We start from the raw sequence: 19,345 nt of genomic DNA, 5'->3' as shown, positions 1-19,345 counted from the left end.
ATTAATGCCTGAATAAACTGTACTTTTAGTGCATATACCAGACACGATGATTTTATGGCAAACCAAGTTATACATAGTACCTGTTATTTTCCTAAAGTATCAAAGCGACTCTTGAACTGTAAATGGTGCTTAAAGAAAGGTATTGCACAATTTTCATTTTAACCCACAAATTTCCATTCCCCCCTGGAAAAAAAAAGAGAGAGGGAACAAAATGACTTCAAATTATTTTGGCATTTTTACATCTCTGATTCAGGCAGGGCTTTTTCATGCCTTAACGTAATATACTTCTTCTACTGTGCAGTAGTGTTGTTTGGCTATAATTGTTTTACAGAGATTGGCCCATGCAGTCTGCTTTCCTTCGCACTTCTTGCTTAGATCCCCAGCCACATGGCAGGCTCTTTTCCTTGGTGTGCACCTGGCACGGGCAATCAGCCCTGCTTGTCGCCATTGCATCGCTTATGTATAGCTCCCAGATGTGTTGGTGCAAATCATAGAATAGCCGCCTCTGCATTGAAGGGAACTGTGTTGGAAAGGAGTTTGAGATGCTAGAGTAGAAAGTGCCACTATCTTCTTTTTTGAAGAAATTACGTTGTGATTAGCTGTTTACATGCTTTCCCACTGGGCAAAGCACCATTACACATGTTGTAGATTAGTAAAAATGACTTTCCCGGGAAGGACTGAAGGACGTTCAGTTACCGTATTTTTCGCTCTATAACACGCACCCGACCATAACACGCATGTAGTTTTTAGAGGAGGAAAACAAGAAAAAAATATTCTAAACGAAACAGTGGATGTATGATTTTTGTGGTTCATACTGTGGCCACAGACATGTGATCTGACGGTGAGTTTGGGGTAGCCCAATGCAAAAATCCTGAGGATCCATGTGGATCCATGTTTGTAACAATGTTTTTGCACCACTGCAGCCCCAGGCAACAGTGGGTGCGTAAATTTTTTTGGTACAAACTGTAGCCATGGACATGCTATGTGACCTGATGGTGAATTTGGGGTGACCCAGTGCAAAAATCCTGAGGATCCATGTGGATCTGTGCTTTGTAACCATGTTTTAAGTGGGGAGGGAAGGAAAAGCACTTAAGGGACAAGGAGCACGCGTGGAGCAGGCTCTGCTTCTCTCTCCCCCCCCCCCCCTTAGCAAGCTGAAAAACTTTGCTGAAGGGACAGAGAGCCTGCTTGCTTTAAAGGAGCCTGCCGGACAGGAGCCGCTTACACGAGTGTAAGTGGCTCCTGTCCGGTAGGCTCCTTTAAAGCAAGCAGGTTCTGCTTCTCTCCCTCCTTAGCAAGCTGAAAAACTTTGCTGGAGGGACAGAGAGCCTGCTTGCTTTAAAGGAGCCTACCGGACAGGAGCCACTTACACGAGTGTAAGCGGCTCCTGTCCGGTAGGCTCCTTTAAAGCAAGCAGATTCTGCTTCTCTCCCTCCTCCCCCTCCCCCCCACCCTTAGCGATCTGAAAAGCAAAGCGGGAGGACACTGAAAATCTTGCCTGCTATTTCCAGCAAAGCGGCAGGAAAGAGATACAGAGAGCCAGCTTGCTTTAAAGGAGCCAACCGGACAGGAGCCGCTTACACTCGTGTAAGCGGCTCCTCTCCCACTTTGCTCCTTTAAAGCAAGCAGGCTCTGCTTCTCTCCCTCCCCGCCCCCACCTTAGCGAGCTGAAAGAGCGAGAGGGGAGAAGAGCCGCTGAGTGGGGAGGAGGGAGAGAAGCAGGACCTGCTTGCTTTAAAGGAGCCAACCGGACAGGAGCCGCTTACACTCGTGTAAGCGGCTCCTCTCCCCTTTCGCTTTGCTCCTTTAAAGAAGCAGGCACTCTGTCCCTCTTTCCTCCCCACTCAGCGGCTCTTCTCCCGCTGGAAACCACGGAGGAGGGAAGCATTCGCTCCGTAACACGCACAGACATTTCCCCTTACTTTCCAGGAGGAAAAAAATGCGTGTTATGGAGCGAAAACTACGGTAATAGGATCCTTCTGCTGGACTGGAAAAGTCTTTTGCCTCCACTTCCAGGGGAGCAGCCATCCTGCCCTCTAGATCATGGGTAGGCAAACTAAGGCCCAGGGGCCGGATCCAGCCCAATCGCCTTCTAAATCTGGCCCGTGGATGGTCTGGGAATCAGTGTGTTTTTACATGAGTAGAATGTGTGCTTTTGTCTAAAATGCATCTCTGGGTTATTTGTGGGGCATAGGAATTTGTTTGTTTTTTTCTCTCCAAAATATAGTCCGGCCCCCCACAAGGTCTGAGGGACAGTGGACCGGCCCCCTGCTGAAAAAGTTTGCTGACCCCTGTTCTAGATCTTCCCTGCCTCTGGTCGGGCCATTTGGGTCCTCTGTTCTAGACAGAACCATCTTGCCTTTTGTTCACTCTGCAAAATGTTTTTCTGTTTTTACCCTATTCTTCCTTGTTTTAAATCGTCTTCCATGTGTGTGTGTGTCTACTTTGTCTGTCTTGCTGATCTGGAATCATAGAATTCTAGAGTTGGCAGGGACCTTGCAATGCAGGAACCTTTTGTCCACTGTGGGGCTTGGACCCCACAACCTTGAGGTTTAGAATCGCTTGCTCTGCTATGTGTCCATGGATGTGTGAATGTGGAGCAGCCTCACCAGTTTTTGACCATACCCACTGCTGGGTCCTGGGGTGGTTGGCCAAGCATGAAAAAAGGTTAGCCACTCCTGATATACTGGTATGTGGTAATGGCTGGGCTGGGAGGCAGCAGGGAAGGGTGCGTTAGAATTACAGTGGTGCCCCACAAGACGAATGCCTCGCAAGACGGAAAACCCGCTAGACGAAAGGGTTTTCCGTTTTTGAGCTGCTTCGCAAGACGAATTTCCCTATGGGCTTGCTTCGCAAGACGAAAATGTCTTGCGAGTGTTCCGATTTTTTTCCACTCCCCCCCTTTTTCTAAGCCGCTAAGCCACTAATAGCCTTTTAGCCGCTAAGCCTTTAATAGCCGCTAATCCGCAAAACCGCTAATAGCGCTAATCCGCTAATAGGGTTGCTTCGCAAGACGAAAAAACCGCTAGACGAAGAGACTCGCGGAACGGATTATTTTCGTCTTGCGAGGCACCACTGTATTGTTTTAAATAATTAAAGAAATCCATGGACATTGGTCTATCAACAGCTGTTGGCCCTCATAGTCAAGTGGAGCCTCCATATACAGAGTCAGTATATCTCTATTAATTGTGGGGGCAAGCAGGACAAAACTATGTTTGACTTGAAAGTTTAGAAGCATTGTCTGTCTGCTGTTGGTCACAGAATGCTGGAGTAATCCTAATTCTGAAGGGGTCCTCCTTCGCTGTGCTGGGTGTCCTTAACTGCGTTTGTTTGTTTGTCAACTGCCTTGGTAGTTCTTGAAATGATAGGTTGTATATACATTTTTGTACTCTAATTAAAAAAAATAAGCAGCAAGCTATTGGCAGTGCGAATTGCTTGTGAGCCCAAGTGACTTGGGTTCAATGTAGGTTAATGCAAGGCTGTTTGTGGCACACCATGGACTCTTCTTTCCTTCGCTAGATTCCACACCTTTGGGGGTTTCTGCTGTCTGGGATCCTGTAGCCATAACTACTAGTGGAACAAATGTTTCTGAATTGAATGACTTTTAAAGTATTGCAACTCAAGACAGCTTCAGAATGCACACTAAGGAATTTTACATCTTGTTTGCTGAAGTCATTTTGAAGGCATGGTGCTGTGAATATTTGTAACCCTCCCGATTATTTGGTGATCTTGTGATTTAAGCACTTTGTAGCTCTTCTTTAACATCCGTGTTGTTTTGGACATATCAGTCAACAATTCTAACCACAAGTAAGTCACTTGATAAGTCTTGTGCCTCAGACCAAATTGTGAAGCCTTTTTGTTGGGATCACCTCATAGAATCATAGAATCATAGAGTTGGAAGAGACCACAAGGGCCATCGAGTCCAACCCCCTGCCAAGCAGGAAACACCATCAGAGCACTCCTGACATATGGTTGTCAAGCCTCTGCTGAAAGACCTCCAAAGTAGGAGACTCCACCACACTCCTTGGCAGCAAATTCCACTGTCCAGCAGCTCTTACTGTCAGGAAGTTCTTCCTAATGTTTAGGTGGAATCTTCTTTCTTGTAGTCTGGATCCATTGCTCCGTGTCCACTTCTCTGGAGCAGCAGAAAACAACCTTTCTCCCTCCTCTATGTGACATCCTTTTATATATTTGAACATGGCTATCATATCACCCCTTAACCTCCTCTTCTCCAGGCTAAACATGCCCAGCTCCCTTAGCCGTTCCTCATAAGGCATCGTTTCCAGGCCTTTGACCATTTTGGTTGCCCTCCTCTGGACACGTTCCAGTTTGTCAGTGTCCTTCTTGAACTGTGGTGCCCAGTACTCCAGGTGAGGTCTGACCAGAGCAGAATACAGTGGCACTATTACTTCCCTTGATCTAGATGCTATACTCCTATTGATGCAGCCCAGAATTGCATTGGCTTTTTTAGCTGCCACGTCACACTGTTGACTCATGTCAAGTTTGTGGTCCACCAAGACTCCTAGATCCTTTTCACATGTACTGCTCTCAAGCCAGGTGTCACCCATCTTGTATTTGTGCCTCTCATTTTTTTTTGCCCAAGTGCAATACTTTACATTTCTCCCTGTGAGTGCTTCAGACAGACAGTATTCCAGTGATTAAAATACTTGAATTGTGTGTCTGTCATTCGCGAGTCACATGCGGCCCAAAATTCAACACCCATTGTCGTAGCGCTGAGAGTGCTGGTTACTGCTGGAGGGAAGAACTCAAAGCACACTTCTGTAAGTGGCAATGGTGCTTGATGGGGCTTCTGGTTGTGTGCTCTTCAGCTAGAGAGAAATGTATTTCTTTTAGAACTGAGCTCTTGGGCAAGTTTTCAAATTGTACCAAACTCTTCAATAGCAAGAACGGAAAGACAGCCACTTCGCAGGTTTATGGAAGCACTTTGGCTCAGTGGCGAAGTGAATGCTGCTATCCCAGCTACAATCCCTGACATCTCTAGGTAGGGCTGGGAACGTTCCCTGGAGAGCTACTGCCAGTCAGTGTAGACAGCATTGAACTAGATAGGCCAACAATCTCACCTGGTGTAAGGCAGCTTTATATGTTCAGCTGAGCAGAATGCAAAGTTGATGACAAGTTCAATTTTTGGTGCCATGCTGCGTACAGTGGTACCTCAGGTTACATGCACTTCAGGTTATAGACTCCACTAACCCAGAAATAGTGCTTCAGGTTAAGAACTTTGCTTCAGGTTGAGAACAGAAATCAGGCTCCGGCAGTGTGGCAGCAGCAGGAGGCCTCATTAGCTAAAGTGGTGCTTCAAGTTAAGAACAGTTTCAGGTTAAGAACGGACCTCCGGAACGAATTAAGTACTTAACCCAAGGTACCACTGTATAGAGTGTTGTCATCTTAAATCTTGTAATTTTTGCCCAATATTACTCTGGGTGTAGCTTCTTACATTGTGACACTCCCTTACAGAGTAGCTTAGGTACCACACATGCATACTGTGAACTCAAGAGACAACTCTGCTCTTGTTTTCATGATCTCTGGCTGAAGGAGCAAGTTTCTAAATTTGCTAGGCTGCGATTTTCCACGAACTTTAACCTCTGATTCAGTGAATAAGCAAAATGTGCAAACCTATGTAGGGTTGTTTTTCTGAGAGAATGGATTATAAATGCAGGTCAGAAACATCAGATTTGGATGTTGGAGATGCTGTCTTACCCCGAAACTCAAGTTCAAATTGATTTGTGGGATAGTTATGAGAATGAGAATTAATGTGCTGAAAAGGTACTAAGGGAGTGATAAAGCTAAGGTTCCTATTCACACCCAGTCTGTTGGATATGTGCCCTGGTATTTCTATGGAGTGTCTGTCCTTATTGGGGGGACGATGCTGTTACGTTTTCATGGACTCTTGACTCCCTGGGTACCTTCCCATGGCATCTAGAAGCGGGCTTCCTATTTTTCCATTTCTCCCCGTTGATTTTTCAGCACTGATGAACTACCAGATACTTGTTTGGCTAGTTGTAGATATGCTTGGCAAAGACCGGATGCAAACAGAACCCCATTAGAACAAGGACAAGGGCTTTCTATGTCAAGTTGCACGGAATGCTTTTATTGACATCCCCTTCAACATGCACGAACCTTGGATTGACTTGAAACGTATTTAACGTTAAAGATGTGCGCAATCACCATATGCATCTATGCTTGCCCTAAAATAACATCTAGTTTTTTCCTTATCTCCTTTGTTCTGGAGGTCAGCTGCGCTTTTAGGAAGATTCTGGGTTGACAGCCATTTTCTAGAGAAAGCATTGAGTTTTGTGTATATTGGAGACTTATTTGCAGCCTCCCTGCAATTATACCTCTTTGTGCTACATAGGTGGTTCTTCCTAAATACGGATTGAGTGGGGCTGTTGTCCAAGGAGGTTCTGGAAACCCCCTGGAGCTTGGCATACTGTCCAGTTGATATGGATCCACAATCTTATCATCTGCTTTTGCCATTAGAGACATAGTTGAGTGAATTCATAATTGGTAACTCTTCATTAATCTAGGCTAAAGTATTACCACTTTTGTAAAGCCCAAATTTGATATGTGCACACTATGATCCAGATTCCACTCCACTATAGTACTTATGTGATTGATGTTCTTCCTTTGTTTCCCAATATTTTTAAAAAGCATAATGATAGTGAAAATCTTAGCCCTGGTGTGTGTCTGGTTTTAAAGAAACTAAAAATTTGTGGCAGCTCAAGGGTTTCCCTCTACACACACACAAACGCCTTGCAGGGTTACAGAATTTTTGCATATGATGGGAACAAAAAATCCAAACCCGTATTGACATATGGCTATTGACATACAGTGGTCCCTCGGGTTATATACACTTCAGGTTACAGACACTGCTAACTCAGAAATATTACCTCGGGTTAAGAACTTTGCTTCAGGATGAGAACAGAAATCATGCTCTGGCGGCACGGCAGCAGCGGGAGGCCCCATTAGCTAAAGTGGTGCTTCAGGTTAAGAACAGTTTCAGGTTAAGAACAGACCTCCGGAACGAATTAAGTTCTTAACCTGAGGTACCACTCTACTGACATGGTATAGATTCTGTTTGGTGACTGACAGTTTTCAAAATGTACTTTGGTTGTCCCTTTTCCAACTATTGTTGTCCCAGGGTGCACCGTTTGCGAAAAGGGAAGATTCCAGGCTAGGGGCCACTAGGAAAGAAATTGATAAAAACGCTACCACCGTACAAATCTGTGGCGGGACTATATTTTAAATACTGGGTACAGTTCTGGTTGCTTCTTCTCAAGAAAGGTACTATAGAATTGGAAAAGCTTCAGAAAAGGGTGACAAAAATAATCAAGGTGATGGTGTGTGACACCCATATGAGAAAAGGTTGCAGCGTTTGGAGTTTTTTTTGTTTGTTTGGCTAGTTCGGAGGCAAAGAAGTCCCTCTACTTGAATGGCTTCAAAAGAAGATTGAAAAGATTAATGAAGAAAAGACTTTCAGTGACTACTAACCCCAATGGCTACATTCCACACCCCCTGCCAGAGGCAGTATGCCTGAGTTCCAGGGAATCACAGGTGGGCAAGTGCTGTTGCCCTCAGGTCTTGCTGGTGGGCTTCCATTGGGGCATCTGGTTGACCACTATGAGACCAGGATGCTTGACTAGATGGGCCTTTGTTCTGATCCAAGAGGCTCTTCTTACATGTTGATGTTGCATGAAGGAGTTGACCCTTCGTGACTGAGGACACATCATTTACTGAGAGATCGATCGGTGAGCAGAGTAAAAACGCAGCCTCCCTGTCACTTGTCTTTTCATGTGTATTGATGGGAAGACTTGTACATGGTGACTTTCTTTAGTTGGTGGAATCCTGCTGCTTGCAGTAACTTTTGTGGTCCAAAGATTTGTGGTCATGAAGCATTGCCCAGGACCCAGAGAAGCCTGGGTGTAGAACAACGCTGGATCAGACCTAAGACTATTTAGAGTAGCATTCCGTTCTTGCAGTGCTCTCCAGGCGCCCAAGGGAAGCCCCAAAGCATGACACGAGTGTAGGAGCACTCTTCCCAGTTGGACTCCTCAGCATTGGGTGTTCAGAGGCATGATGCCCACTGGAGGGTATTACACATCCATCGTGGGGAGTAGCCATTGACAGCTGTATTCGCTATGAATTTGTCTAATCACCTTTTAGAGACACCCAGGTTGGTAATCTTTTGTTAGCAAATCTCATTGTTCAACTGCACTGTGCAAAGAAATACTTCCTTTTGTCTGTTCCAAATCTCCCAACATACGCTGCATGCATTCAAAGCTTTTTTTTTGGGGGGGGTTACCAGTTCCTCCCCCCTTGCCGTGGTAGCTCCTTTCCCTCAGGGGGTGTTCCTCTGGCAGGTGTCCTGACCTTTAGAGGTGGGCATGGGTGGGCTATTGGGTTTCTATGAAAAGCTGGAGAGCTTAAAGTCTCCTGCATGTGGCAAACAGCGTGCAGAGCAGTTTGGATCCCAGCCAGTGTTTGAGAAGCGCACAGGTGCAGAAAATTTAGGTTAGATACCAGCTTGTGTATTTCAAGATCCTTCATTTTTGGCATATTGTATGTTTCTAATTTTGGGATATGACTGTTGTGTCAGTAGGCAATCTATACTTTCTTCTTATAACTGCGTGGTGATTGCAACGAACTCTTTAAATGGAACAGAGATTACATAAATGGAAAGGCATGATTGCTAACAGAATCTGCTAGGCTCCAGATGTATTGCTCATTACCCTTCCCTCTGTTCTTTGTCTTCCACACTTGAAATTCTGATTGGCCTGGCTGCTCCTTCGGGCAAGGCCTCATCCTTTTGCATATGCTGTAAAGTGTCATTGTGCCTTCATGGTGGGATGTGAATGTGCGTAGAGGGAGGAACCCGGCGCCATGGTGCTTGTGCACAGCTTCATAAACTGGGAACGAACGCTGCCCCGAATTCTCCAGTGCACACTGTCAGTCAGCTCCCCTTCCCCAAATAGTCTTATCTCTTCTCTTCCTGAATGAGGAAGTGGGGAGTACGTAACAATTCCACTGGTAGTATTTTATAGCATACAGTGGTGGCACTTGAGATCTGTTGGCCATGGAAACCCCATCGCCTTGCTGCAAGTCTTGTTACAATTACTGGTAAACTCTAGATTGGAGCTGATACCGTAGCTTGGAAAAATCTGTTCAAATCTTTATCCGCCGGCATGAAATTTCTGGGCAGCTTGACAACTTGAGACCTGCCAGTCACAGAAACCCACTGCTGTGCTGCAAGTTATGCTGCAGTTATATACGCTATAAAACCCAGATTGGGGTTGATACCGTGCCTTGGAAAAATCTGTTCAAATCTTTATCTGCCTGCATAAATTTTCTGGGCATCTAGGCAACCTGATGACTGGAATTTAAAGTGTTACTTACTTATTTATATATAAAAAAACCACCCCCTTCATTGCAAAATGATCACAGGGCGGTATACAAAATATATAAAGCCAGTCAATAAAATTACTGTTCAATTCAGACAGTCTGTCCCATTTTATAACTAGGCTAATATAGTCAAAAGCCCTGGATAAGTGGAGCTTTTCATCTGGTGCTGAAAATTAGGTATTGTTGATTCCACCATAATCCAGAGCCAGGGTGCTGTTACTAAAAATGCCCTATTATGAATCCCTGTAGTGTTTGTGCCTGTGAAACGATGAGTTTAGGCTTCAGTTTTTGGTTAGGGTGTGAATTAGGTGATTTTTGGTGATTCAACTCCGATTTTAAAAATCTGCCTTTCTGCGGTGATTGCAGTAAGGATGTTGATGAATTGTTGACTGTTTTATAAGGTCACAATGATTAATGATGATAAACTTAATCAGGAACCTGGAGGGTACCACATTGACATATAAATTATCCTCAGTACAGAAAGCAATGGATGTGAAAAGGTTCAAACCCAATTAAGTCTGTTAAATTCTTCTGATTATAGGTGTTACTGACACAGTTTAGTCTTGACTGCTATCTTTACCCGACATCTAGTAGACAATAACTTATTTTGTTCTCATTTTAACATGCCTAGTCCTTTATCCCAAAGGCTGGCATGGAAGAAGTTGCAGTAATTTTCTCCGCCAAATTAACTCCGTCAGTCAATTGATATTTTTTTTGCCAAACAAAATAAGCAGTTAAATGTCAGCTGGTCTGCTGCAGAGAAAACATAATTAAAATGGGTTTTTAACCAAACATTGTTTTAACTTGGGCTTATCTTTGTCTGTTGAAGGTTATTACAAAGCAATGAATGGAACATCTCCCTCAATTTTCATTGCATACCTGAAATCTGTTTTCACTAAAGTTCTGTATAGTCAAGTGTGCTTATATAAATGCTGAAGATGAGACGGCGATGAATGATTCCTGTCTGCTGCAAATGTGACTTTAGCATAGCTATCTTTAGTGAACTATTGCAGTGTAAAACTCAAGCATTGGCATTGGTTAATAACGTTGTCCTCTTTCAGGTATAATGGCAACCTTATGGCTTCTTGTATGCATAAGTGGTGCTCAGCCTCAGGCTCTTGCTGTCCTCCTTCCTCCCCAACACATGCGGACAGAGGCTTTAGGTGCAAGTAAGAAAGAGCTCTTTATCCAGGCAAGCAACAGTACAGGCACAGAATTCAGGGGTCACAAATAAGGAGTTCAGGAACCATTCAAGAGACATTCAGAGCTGCAGTGAAGATGTCCCAACAGGTTGCACACTGCCCACTAAGCTTTTAAGGACTAGGCATGAGACTGTAGGGGACGCGGGTGGCGCTGTGGGTTAAACCACAGAGCCTAGGGCTTGCTGATCAGAAGGTCGGAGGTTCGAATCCCCGCAATGGGGTGAGCTCCCGTTTCTTGGTCCCTGCTCCTGCCAACCTAGCAGTTCGAAAGCACATAAAAGTGCAAGTAGATAAATAGGTACTGCTCTGGTGGGAAGGTAAACGGTGTTTCCGTGTGCTGCTCTGGTTCGCCAGAAGCGGCTTAGTCATGCTGGCCACATGACCCGGAAGCTGTATGCCGGCTCCCTCGGCCAATAAAGCGAGATGAGTGCCGTAACTCCAGAGTCGTCTGCGACTGGATCTAATGGTCAGAGGTCCCTTTAGCTTTACCTTTTTATAAGACTGTAGTGTATTTAAGGGCCTTCTCCAACTGGCCCAGGGGGCGTGGCCCAGGCCCTTAGTTGGAACAAACTTTTGGGGAAGCTGGGAAGTGTTCTGCAATTGCTTCCCTGTTCCAATGTGTTTTAAAATGTCCTCAAGCAGTCGGTGGCAATTTAAATTTGTATTTCTTTTTTTTTTTTTTTTTCTCTTGCTGGGGGTGGGTGGGTGTAATGGATATTTGGTTGGGGATTAATTTTAGTATAATTGTTCTGTTTTTGTTTTCTGTTGTTTTATTGGTTCTGTATAGTTTGTGTTTTGTTTTTAAGGGGTGGGATCAGGGCTGCCTGGGAGTGAGGCCCCAGCCAACACGATGGCTGGGACAAGTTCCACAGGGGGGGAAGCACTGGGACATCCGATCTCGGTGATCATGGGCAGGAGGCGGAGTTACGCTAAGACCAGACCATGTCATTACCGAGGAGGCAGGTTTAGTCGTTGTTTGAAGACTATCCCTGCCTCCGGGTCTGGCCTTGACCAGATGGATACTGGAATCAACAGGGGAAACCCACATAACCTGAAGGTGTTGCTGTGTAATGCCAGGTCAATGGTGAATAAAACCACTGCCATCCACGACCTGATTGTGGATGGAGGATTTGACCTGGCTTGTGTGACAGAGACCTGGTTGAATGAGACAGATGGGCCCGTCCTTGCTGCCGCTTGCCCACCAGGTTTCTCTTACGCACAGCAACCCAGGTCATGTGGGCGGGGAGGGGGGGTTGCAGTGATTTTTAGGAAGTCATTAGTCTGCACCAGGCGTCCTACTGGGAAGACCCAGTTTTCTGAGTGCATGTTCTGGAAGTTGGGCAATAGGGGCAGTACAGGATTCCTTTTGGTGTACCGACCTCCCCGCTGCACCAAGGATTCCCTGTCCGAGCTGCTTCAGGTCGTGGCGGATGTTCTCCTGGAGACACCTAGTTTGGTTGTCCTAGGGGATTTTAACATCCACGCCGACACGACCTTACAAGGGGCCGCTCGGGACTTCGTGGAAAGCATGGCCTCCATGGGGCTGTCCCTGAATAAGTTGGGCCCAACTCATAGTCATGGACATGCCTTAGACCTGGTATTCACCTCTAGCGACGTGGGTGATCTGACACTAAGTAAAAATGAAACCAAAGAAGTGCCATGGTCAGATCACTTCCTGGTGCAACTGGACTTCTCCGCGACCCTTCCCCTCTGCAGGGAGGTGGGACCAATTCGGATGGTCCGCCCCCGCCACTTAATGGATCCAAATGGTTTCCAGAGAGTGGTAGGGGATGCTTTATCCCATGTTGATGGCCTTTCAGCTGATTCCCTGGTGGCCCGCTGGAATGCGGAGTTAACCAGGGCTATCGACTGTCTGGCTCCGAAGCGCCCTCTCCGATTGCATGGAGCCCGGATAGCCCCGTGGTTTTCTTCGGAGCTGAGGGCGATGAAACAATCGCTGAGACAGCTAGAGCGTCGGTGGCAGAAAACTCACTCCGAATCTGACCGGACACAGGTTAGAGCTCAACGTCGAGCCTACCAAGTGGCGATAGCGACGGCGAAGAAGACTTTCTTCGCCGCCTCTATTGCATCTGCAGAAAATAGTAGCAGGAGACTCTTTCAGGTGGTCCGCAATTTAACGGAACCACCTGTACCATCGGGGCCTTGTAAAGACCCCAAGATCTCCTGCAACGATTTTGCAAAGTTTTTTGCAGATAAAATCACTCATATTCGGAAGGAGCTAGACACCACCGTGGGAGCAGGGCTGGGGCGGGAGAGTGCTAGAGCCCTGTCTGGTCAAGTTGCATGGAATCAATTTCAATCCGTTACCCCCGAGGATGTGGACAGGCTGCTTGGACGAGTGAAACCAACCACCTGTCTCCTTGATCCTTGCCCATCCTGGCTTATAAAAGCTAGCCGGGAAGGGCTGGGCGATGGGCTCTGCGGGGTGGTGAATGCTTCCCTCTGTGAGGGAACATTCCCAGATCCGCTGAAAGAGGCGGTCATTAAACCGCTTCTTAAAAAACCATCTTTAGACCCGGCCAGTATGGCCAACTATCGCCCAGTCTCAAATCTTCCATTCTTGGGCAAGGTGATTGAACGAGTGGTTGCTGAACAACTCCAGGCACGCCTGGAGGATGCGGACCATTTGGATCCCTTCCAATCAGGGTTCAGGCCTCATCATGGGACTGAAACTGCCTTGGTCGCACTGGTTGATGATCTCCGGCGAGCTAGGGACAAAGGTGAGAGTTGTTTCCTAGTTCTGCTGGATCTCTCAGCGGCCTTTGATACAATCGACCATAACATCCTTCTGGACCGTCTAGAGGGGTTGGGAGCTGGGGGCACTGTTATACAGTGGTTTCGCTCCTTTCTCCTGGGTCGTGTTCAGAAAGTGGTGGTGGGGGATGAGTGTTCAGACCCTTGGGCCCTCACTTGTGGGGTGCCTCAGGGTTCCGTCCTCTCCCCCATGCTTTTTAACATCTATATGAAGCCGCTGGGAGAGATCATCAGGGGGTTTGGACTGGGTGTCCATCAATATGCAGATGATACCCAGCTCTACCTTTCTTTCAAATCAGAACCAGTGAAGGCGGTGAAGGTCCTGTGTGAGTGCCTGGAGGCAGTTGGAGGATGGATGGCGGCTAATGGATTGAAGTTGAATCCTGACAAGACAGAAGTACTGTTTTTGGGGGACAGGGGGCGGGCTGGTGTGGAGGACTCCCTGGTCCTGAATGGGGTAACTGTGCCCCTGAAGGACCAGGTGCGTAGCCTGGGAGTCATTTTGGACTCACAGCTGTCCATGGAGGCACAGGTCAATTCTGTATCCAGGGCAGCTGTTTACCAACTCCACCTGGTACGCAGGCTGAGACCCTACCTGCCCGCTGACTGTCTGGCCAGAGTGGTGCATGCTCTAGTTATCTCCCGCTTGGACTACTGCAATGCGCTCTACGTGGGGCTACCTTTGAAGGTGACTCGGAAACTACAGCTAATCCAGAATGCGGCAGCTAGACCGGTGACTGGGGGCGGCCGCCGAGACCACATAACACCGGTCTTGAAAGACCTACATTGGCTCCCAGTACGTTTCCGAGCACAATTCAAAGTGTTGGTGTTGACCTTTAAAGCCCTAAACGGCTTCGGCCCAGTATACCTGAAGGAGCGTCTCCACCCCCATCGTTCTGCCCGGACACTGAGGTCCAGCGCCGAGGGCCTTCTGGCGGTTCCCTCATTGCGAGAAGCGAAGCTACAGGGAACCAGGCAGAGGGCCTTTTCGGTGGTGGCGCCCGCCCTGTGGAATGCCCTCCCATCGGATGTCAAGGTGATGGACAACTACCTGACATTCAGAAAACATCTTAAGGCGGCCCTATTCAGGGAAGCTTTTAATGTATGATATTTTAGTGTTTTTTGGTTTCTGTGGAAGCCGCCCAGAGTGGCTGGGGAAACCCAGCCAGATGGGCGGGGTACAAATAATAAATTATTATTATTATTATTATTATTATAAATATGGTTTATTTACACATATTCACACCTGAAGCCTTAGTGGAGGTGTCTCTTGCTGCTTCTCCCATAGCTTCAGCAAGCTTGGGTCCAGAGCAGAAACCAGTCATGCTCCCTGGTCTCTTGGTGCAACCGTTCCCAGCCAGCCCTGAATGCAGTTCTGGCTCCTCCTTTCTTCTCCCAAACCCTTGCAAAACGCAACCCAAGCCACATGCAGCATGGTCACACTGTTTTACCTTCAGGGTAAACTGGAATGCTAAACATTTCTCTGCCCGTTGTAACCCTGGCAACCCTTGTCTCACAGATTCTAGGGTCTTCCCTTGATGCACTGATGACTGTCCCTCAGCATCCTTGCATTTCTTAATAACTTATGCCCAGGCGATGCCCCAGCCTGGAAGGACTAGCTCAGTCTACATTTTTTTCCTTACTAAATCCAACATCTGTCAGCTCACCTTAATTCTCAAGGTACTGATTAAACCCCACCACCCAGAAGTCTGCAGTGGTTCAGGGCACCCACAAACACATAACAGCAAGTACAGTGGTGCCCCGCAAGACGAATGCCTCGCAAGATGGAAAACTCGCTAGACGAAAGAGTTGTCCGTTTTGGAGGTGCTTCGCAAAACGAATCTCCTATGGGCTTGCTTCGCAAGACGACAATGTCTTGCGAGTTCCTGCTGGTTTTTTTCCCCTCCCCCCCTTTTTCTAAGCTGCTAAGCTGCTTATCAGCTGATCCGATCAGCAGATAAGCCGCTAAAAGCCGCTAATAGCACTAATCCGCTAATCCGTCAATGGGCTTGCTTTGCAAGACGAAAAAACCGCTAGACGAAGAGAATCACAGAACGGATTCTTTTCGTCTTGCGAGGCACCACTGTAAATCATTTATAGGCTGTTATTGGAAATTCTCCTGTTCTTGACCTTTTAGATGTATCCTGGTGTCCCTTTTTAGGTGGAGCAGTTGAGATCTGGGCAGATTCATTTTCTAACAGAACTTTTCACTTCCCCCCTTGGGTCTTTCCAGCAATGCTGGAGACATTTGCGGTGCTATTTGTACTGTGAAAGCTGCAGTAATTGCTTTCAGAGTAGGTCAGTTGTAACGATTTCTGCGTAGTGAAGTTGTTTGGGAGAAGGGCAGATTGCACAAGATCTTTTGCCGTTTCGACAAGGTTTGTTTGAGCTACCAAAGTCTGTTTGTTTGCTATCAATTACCGGCAGGGTGCCGACTCAATTGATACACGGGTGCTCTTTGCACATTTAGATTCGGAGGGTTGCGCTGTTCTCTAAAGGTCATGCTTTGGAGAAAACAAGATCAAATTAGGCACCTGCGCTGTACGCCGAATTTCTCAGGGCTGTTAAACATTCAACCTCTTCTGTTCCGCCTAAAAGAAACAGCCATGCTACAAGGTTCAGGTGCAGGGAAATTTCAGTAGCAACCTGTAATGAATATAAAGTCACTAAAATGAACGGTCCTTCTTATCATTCTGTAGCTGCTTGTATGGGACTAGTCAGAATCTGAAATTGCCCTTTTCTGGACCTTGCATCTCAATCCCTGGTGATGGCACATTATGAAACAGATGTGTGAAATTCCTTCAACTCTGTAAGCTTGCAAAGATTTGGAAAAGCTGGGGTTGTTCCTTTGCCTCGCACAGCTGCCAGCAGCAGATGAGGCAAAGCCCCTTTGGGAAGTACGGTGGTACTTTGGTTCTCAAACTTAATCCGTTCCAAAAGCAAAGCGTTCCAAAGCCAAGGCGCACTTTCCCATAGAAAGTAATGCAAAATGGATTAATCCGTTCCAGACTTTTAAAAGCAACCCTTAAAACAGCAATTTAACATGAATTTTACTCCGGACCCCACTGCCCCACTCCGCGATATCCCTACAAGTTCCTGCGGCATGAGGGACTGATGGCAGGGAAACTTTGCTTGGTTTTGAGCAATAGGAAAGGCTTATGGGTACGCTGACCTTCAAAAGAAAAAAAGAGAGACTGCGGGTAGACTCTCACAGCGTCTGCCTGCAAGTCTAGTTCATTGTACCTCTTATTCTGCATGCCAGTGATTAACGTCCCTGGAAGACAGGTCTCGGTTTCCCCCATGGCAAACTGTTGGAATCTGTCTTTGGAGTGTGCAAATGTATGCTGGTGCCATATTTGCTATGGACATGCTCAGTTGGAAGTACCCTGTATGGGAAGTATGGGGCCAGGCATAGTTATCTGGCGTTTATTCAGTATACTAAGGCAAAAATGAGAGCAGTGGCCCAATGCTATGTGTCGAATTCTGCAACAAAGGGCGTGTTTCGTTTAACTTCTTTGCAGCAGGCTAATTTGGACTCGTACAGGTAGCGCTGTGGTCTAAACCACTGAGCCTAGGGCTTGCCGATTGGAAGGTCGGCGGTTCGAATCCCTGCGACGGGGTGAGCTCCCATTGCTCGGTCCCAGCTCCTGCCAACCTAGCAATTCGAAAACACACCAAAAAGTGCAAGTAGATAAATAGATACCACTACGGTGGGAAGGTAAACGGAGTTTCCGTGTGCTGCTCTGGTTTCGCCAGAAGCAGCTTAGTCATGCTGGCCACATGACCTGGAAAAACTGTCTGCGGACAAACACTGGCTCCCTCGGCCTGTAAAGCGAGATGAGCGCTGCAACCCCAGAGTTGTCTGTGACTGGACTTAACTCTCAGGGGTTATTTACCGTATTTTTCGCTCTATAAGACGCACCAGACCACAAGACGCACCTAGTTTTTGGAGGAGGAAAACAAGAAAAAAAATATTCTGGATCTCAGAAGCCAGAACAGCAAGAGGGATCGCTGCACAGTGAAAGCAGCAATCCCTCTTGCTGTTCTGGCTTCTGGGATAGCTGCGCAGCCTGCATTCGCTCCATAAGACGCACACACATTTCCCCTTACTTTTTAGGAGGGAAAAAGTGAGTCTTATAGAGCAAAAAGTACGGTAACTTTTTTACCTTTAATTTGAACTGAGGCTGCGGTGTGATAGTTTCCTAGAAAGCTGGTCAATCATAATAGGTGCCAGTCATGCCAGACTTCTAATAGTTGTTTGCCCTGTTAAACAGATATAATTCTAAGTAGCAGGTGACCTCCAGCTAAGTAATACTCATAGCAGACATGTTGGAATCAATGGATCTATTCTGGTATGACTTAATTGGATATCATTCTGTGTTGGGTGATGCAGGTATGCACCCTTGGTTTGCTTCATGGTGATAATGATGAGAAAAAAACCTGTACTCATAGAATCATAGAATCATAGAATCATAGAGTTGGAAGAGACCCCAAGGGCCATCGAGTCCAACCCCCTGCCAAGCAGGAAACACCATCAGAGCACTCCTGACATATGGTTGTCAAGCCTCTGCTTAAAGACCTCCAAAGAAGGAGACTCCACCACACTCCTTGGCAGCAAATTCCACTGTCAAACAGCTCTTACTGTCAGGAAGTTCTTCCTAATGTTTAGGTGGAATCTTCTTTCTTGTAGTTTGGATCCATTGCTCCGTGTCCGCTTCTCTGGAGCAGCAGAAAACAACCTTTCTCCCTCCTCTATGTGACATCCTTTTATATATTTGAACATGGCTATCATATCACCCCTTAACCTCCTCTTCTCCAGGCTAAACATGCCCAGCTCCCTTAGCCGTTCCTCATAAGACATCGTTTCCAGGCCTTTGACCATTTTGGTTGCCCTCCTCTAGACACGTTCCAGTTTGTCAGTGTCATTCTTGAACTGTGGTGCCCAGAACTGGACACAGTACTCCAGGTGAGGTCTGACCAGAGCAGAATACAGTGGCACTATTACTTCCCTTGATCTAGATGCTATACTCCTATTGATGCAGCCCAGAATTGCATTGGCTTTTTTAGCTGCCGCGTCACACTGTTGGCTCATGTCAAGTTTGTGGTCACCCAAGACTCCTAGATCCTTTTCACATGTACTGCTCTCAAGCCAGGTGTCACCCATCTTGTATTTGTGCCTCTCATTTTTTTTGCCCAAGTGCAATACTTTACATTTCTCCCTGTTAAAGTTCATCTTGTTTGTTTTGGCCCAGTTCTCTAATCTGTCAAGGTCGTTTTGAAGTGTGATCCTGTCCTCTGGGGTGTTAGCCACCCCTCCCAGAATTGCATTGGCTTTTTTAGCTGCCGCGTCACACTGTTGTCACTCCTTGACCTCTGAATTTGTACCTCCTAGTAGAAATTCTGAATTTGTATACCCTCAGAAAATCTCAGAATACTAACTTTGGAGAGACTTTATTGCTAGTGAATCCGGGGACAGACAGAATGGATTTTCTAAAAAACTGTAACTGTATGCCGGATGCTTGAGGTCCCTTTTAAATAGTTTGTCAACAAAATCCATATTAGGATCTGTAGTATCACAGAATAAAAAAAAAATATCTCTAGCAATATTTTAACATTTCCACAAAGGGTGTGAGGAGATACTTCTAAAACACTTTGGCAAGAAGAGATGACAGCACTTTGCTGAAAGGAGGGGGAAGGATAATTACGAGAGGATAAGGATAATTTATTGGCTGTATTCATATTGAAGTTTTTTTAAAAGTAAAAAAGAAGTACTGAATCATGACGGGATGCTACATTTTTAGTTTCTCTTCACAGGCTTACTGGAAGTTCGGGGTATGTAACAGATGGACCTGGAAACTATAAATACAAAACGAAATGTACATGGCTTATTGTGGGAAGGTAAGAAGCAAACACCTTTATATTCATGGGATGGAATTGGGCAGTATTCTTGC

The 19,345-nt window shown here is 46.3% G+C and overlaps 1 protein-coding gene across 6 annotated transcripts in view; it reads left to right on the top strand.

Moving 5' to 3' along the window:
• The window catches only part of ATRN (attractin), a 174,254-nt gene that overhangs the window by 33,182 nt on the left and 121,727 nt on the right, over positions 1-19,345 (top strand). For 5 of the 6 annotated variants that reach the window (XM_083520445.1, XM_083520443.1, XM_083520441.1 and 2 more), the window contains one exon: positions 19,209-19,292. In XM_083520445.1, the coding sequence (XP_083376571.1) occupies positions 19,209-19,292 (84 nt within the window). Of the gene's footprint in view, positions 1-4,919; positions 5,003-19,208; positions 19,293-19,345 lie in introns of those variants that run through there. The other variant, XM_083520444.1, reaches the window with a different exon arrangement.

This window comes from Podarcis liolepis (assembly GCF_965112155.1).
Source record: "Podarcis liolepis genome assembly, chromosome: 9".
Lineage (NCBI taxonomy): Eukaryota > Metazoa > Chordata > Lepidosauria > Squamata > Lacertidae > Podarcis > Podarcis liolepis.
The sequence above is the reverse complement of the archived record's forward strand: the minus strand, read 5'-3'. Positions and strand labels throughout refer to the sequence as shown.